The following is a 4339-nucleotide window of genomic DNA, read 5'->3' as shown; positions in this document are numbered from 1 at the left end:
AGAAGACGCTCACTGTGCAGTGCAATAGCTGCTGGAAGGAGTTCATTCAACAGAATGTCTCGTTTCTGAGGTGTGAGTACATTTCCATCACGGCATGATGGAGAGTGTCTATGGGAAGAATCAGTCATTCCACTACTGCAACGCCTCATCACTCTATCTAACTCCTCAGAAGAGACATGAATGCGAATAGGCATCCAATCCTCCTCTTCACTTTTTACTGTAGTAGTAGAAGTAGTAGTAGTAGTACTAGTAGTAGTTGCTGTTGTCGTTGTGTAGAGTGAAACAGTACTCTTACCACTTTGAGATAATTCCCGTACAATAGAAACATACAAAGGTGTATAATCAGTTTTATTCCTCATGTTCTTCCACACAGTAGTATCGTACGTGCAACTACCATCACGGAAGGCTGCAAGGCCACAGACACAGTGCAGGAAGAGCAGCAAGAACAACATCACAGATATTATCATTTCCAACAACTTCTTCATTACTTTGTTATTGTACCGTTCTATGTATTAGTTTTCTCTGATTATTTTCTTTATTTATTCTGCCTCTATCATTCTTTATGATTTACATCAAAGGGTTGGACAACATAAAGAGTTCTTAATACCACATACTCTCACGTATTCAGCAATTCACACCGTGATTGGAACAAGTAAATAAATAATAGTAATACACTATCATCATCATAGATGATCAATATACTGCCAAACACAGAATACCAACACAAAGTACATCATCATCTCATCCTCAACAACAATCAGAGAATATAGCACAATTACCATTGTCCAACATTGAGAAATAACTAACAGTAACAAAATAAGAATCCACAACATAATCCATTAACTACCCACTAAGAAATACACTATGTTGCCATTACTGTTGCTATCCAGAGTACTCTGACTGGTTGGGCTATTAATGAGTGCACTACTACTAGTGACGTACATCAAGAATACCAATTAGCATTCCATATATATTCACTGAAAAATAATTCCCATTCCATTTCACAGTAATGGCAAGCATTCACTCCATTAGAGTGAATGAATAAACACATCATGTACAGTACACCTTACACTGTAGATTGGCAGCTGTCCCTCTTCCCTTCCTTACCCACATCGAGTATGTGCATACACACACATGGGACTAGAACAACCCCTTATCCCTGCTATGTCTGCTGCACAAGTGTGGCGTTATTAGAGCCAACAACGCAGACACACACACATAGCATACAGGGCATCATTGTTATTACTATTATCATACTACACTAGTCCATCATAAACTAAGGAATAGGAAACACAAAGAGCAAAAAGGTAAACACAGATGTAACAACACAAAGCCTTACCACACTCATTATACCTCATAGGAACACATCTCTTTAACCTGCCAAATACACCATTCATGTTAAAAAAAGAACATTATTAACAAATCCCAATCAGTGAATCCACACACAACAGTACCATAGGTACCGATGCTTAATAACAGAGAGAAGTGCAGTATAATAAGGCACCAAAAAGAACAAACCCACTCAGCTTACCTCACAGCGCTCCCTCCTTAAGAGGAAAGACGGTATTAACATTCAGCACACACATTCCACACCAACATCTGAAAAGCACAAATAAAAAACAATGAATACTGCCGTCATTATCCTTAAACCATTATTAAGCAAAGCAAAAAAAAAAAAAAGATCTTAATGTTCATGTTTAAAAAGAGATTACACCCGAGATTTGAGTCTCGAGCTAAAAAGAAAATGCCCCAATCCGAGGCCAAATCACACAGAGGTGCCACCAAACACTACCATCACTACTACAATATGTCTGTCCACTCCACCCCAGCAGCAGTGGATGGGGGCACCATAAAGCAAAGAAAGAAAAAAAGCAATAATGTTATTAGCCCAGTTTCACACAATGAGTGTTAATATCAAGAACCCATCCACCTTGACGAGGTGATTGCAATACAGAGCAGTGGCATCAGGTCCATGGAGGGCAGGACGTGCACACACAACCACAACCACACAATCACAGAAATACAAACACACACAGAGTAGCAAAGTAGAGGGATGTGATGTGGTGGGTGCCGTCGCCAGCAAAAAGAGGGGAATATCATTACAGTGCCGCACTGGCAGAGGGGGCGGGACTCAGCACAGCGCTGCGGCGGTGAGGGCGGCGAGCAGCACCAGCGGGCCGTGCAGCCACTCAGGGCCGCGGCCGCCGTCCTTCTTCTTCTTCTTCGGTGCGGCGGTGCTCGTCGTACTCGACTCCTCAGTAGTGGCGGCCTGTCCCTCTGTTGTTCCTGTAGTCTGTTGATCTCCTGCTGGTGGGGCAACAGTAGTGGTGTCAGTGAGAGGAAGAGTGGCAGAGGCACTCATGGACTCACTCATACTGAGGGATGGTGTGGTGGTAGTGTATTCACCTTTACCCAAATAGTGTGGATCTGTAGGTTGAGCCGCAGGTTGTTTTCCTTTTTGATCTTCACCCCGTGGTCCCGCTCCCCTAGCCTCTGTAGCGTATCCACCCACACGTGGCACCGGCAGTGGCATCCTCTCTGCTGCTGCACATGTACAGATACAGGAGAGTATCAGTAGCAAAGTTAATAATAGAAGAGTTGTGCGCATAGTGATTGTGTAGCTGTATTCTTTCATTTATGATGCGTCATGTTATGAAAGAGAAGAAACAGAGAGCAACAATTTATTATTAATAATATTAGTTGCTAGAATGGCAAAGATAAACAGGAAGGTTTATTATTAAAATTCAAATCACGTATCCACTTATAAGTATTAATCAAGAACAAATGTGATCATTATTGTCTACTTGTTTTTTAATCTGATTCTAACACTACATGGTGCAGTGTAACAAAGAATAAAATCCAAATAGTTACTTGAAGTTTCATCGTATGAGCACCCTAGACACAGAAAGTAAGGTATTTTCCGTTATGAAAGAGTAGATGAAGATAGAATAATAATAATAACGATACCTATTAGTGTCATCTATAAACACATCATTATCGTGTTACTGCATGGTGAGGAACTCTGGTTTGGGGATTGTTAGTTGGACAGCACTACTGTAGTTAGTACCATACAGTGATAGAAAGCAAGTGGCTTCAGTAACTAACTATATTACTACTGACTGGTGGCATAACTCATATATACACACACAGAGTACTGCCCATTAAGAGCTTAGTCGTAACAAAGTAATTGCAGCACTATTAACTTTCATTTCTTCTTCCTTTTCCATTTCTTTTATCCACTCCGTATCCATGTAAAGCGTTGCAGTATCAGTGTTTCACTCTTTTCACTATTCATGCCCTTCACCAACAATCATATCATAGTTAGAATAGAAAAGCAGACGTATCATATACGCCATCCTTGGCATCTTCACTATCAGTCCATATGGTTCTTCAATTGACAGGAAGGAAATAAGAAGAGAAGAAAAAACAACAGGTGAGTACATATGGGGAATAGAGATCATTATTAAAAAGTACACATAAACTTTACATAGCGGATAGTGATGAAAAAGGAAATAAAAAGACAAATCCTACAGTTATATTCATACTGCGTATAGAGAATAATAATATGCAAATAAAAAAAGGATAAATAATTAATAACAATATATGATAATCACCGTTCAGTTAATTATTATCAATTCATCCTCTTCAGTACAACATACAGTGAAAAGACAACACAAATGAACCACACAAATAATAATAATGACTACTACTCAAAAGAAAAAGTATAGGATTGAACATGGGGAATGAGTACTATCATCTCCAACTACTTCAGACACTACTATGGGGTGTTGGATCGCAAACATTAAGAAAAAAGAAAGCAAACAAATGTATACAGAAAAGAAACAATAGTGAATTAGAGTATTATATATTCAGTTATCTGTTAAGGGTGTCCACAACATTACCCATCATCGCAAACATTCTCTATTAAACATTTACTTCTCTCAACTATTCATTAATGGATGCAGTAACATTGTATACCTCCTCCTCCATTACTACTGCCTCTGTTGGTGGTGGTTCTATTGGTAGATCCATGCAGACCTCACTGTATGGAGAACACACAATGCGGCCACTACTAAAGGCTGAAGTAACAGAGGGTGAAATACTACTGCCCTCCTTGCATTCATACCAATGATCATCCCCTTTATACTGTACACTCACTTTCCCACCCTCACACTTCACATTTGCACAGATATCTCCAATGATTGAATGAATATCAATAGTAGCCACATCACGCAGCCGCAGTGCATCTCCTTTCAGACAACGTGATGTATTACCGAGAAGACTTCCAGGCATGTGGGCCTCACTGCCGTTCTCACACACAGTTGCCGCAGTGGCTTTC

At 40.0% G+C, this 4339-nt stretch overlaps 3 protein-coding genes across 3 annotated transcripts; all 3 read right to left on the bottom strand.

Annotated features, from left to right (window-relative positions):
• Positions 1–2: 2 nt before the first annotated feature.
• Positions 3–485, bottom strand: TM35_000871070 (uncharacterized protein; the record flags this gene model as incomplete). The annotated part of the gene is made up of 1 exon (XM_029031454.1): positions 3–485. A coding segment is annotated over one exon (483 nt), but the record flags the coding sequence as incomplete, so codon positions are not given.
• A 1646-nt stretch (positions 486–2131) lies between these two features.
• TM35_000871060 (uncharacterized protein) lies at positions 2132–2608 on the bottom strand (the record flags this gene model as incomplete). Its single annotated transcript, XM_029031453.1, has 1 exon — positions 2132–2608. The coding sequence occupies one exon, from the start codon at positions 2606–2608 to the stop codon at positions 2132–2134; it is 477 nt and encodes a 158-aa protein (XP_028877257.1).
• Positions 2609–3945: 1337 nt separating this feature from the next.
• On the bottom strand, positions 3946–4338 carry TM35_000871050 (putative surface protease GP63, putative,metallopeptidase; the record flags this gene model as incomplete). Its single annotated transcript, XM_029031452.1, has 1 exon — positions 3946–4338. A coding segment is annotated over one exon (393 nt), but the record flags the coding sequence as incomplete, so codon positions are not given.
• Between the last annotated feature and the right edge of the window lies 1 nt (position 4339).

This window comes from Trypanosoma theileri, assembly GCF_002087225.1.
Source record: "Trypanosoma theileri isolate Edinburgh chromosome Unknown TM35_Tth_87_V1, whole genome shotgun sequence".
NCBI classification, from domain to species: Eukaryota; Euglenozoa; class Kinetoplastea; order Trypanosomatida; family Trypanosomatidae; genus Trypanosoma; species Trypanosoma theileri.
Note: the sequence above shows the minus strand (reverse complement) of the source record. Positions and strands in the feature narration are given on the sequence as shown.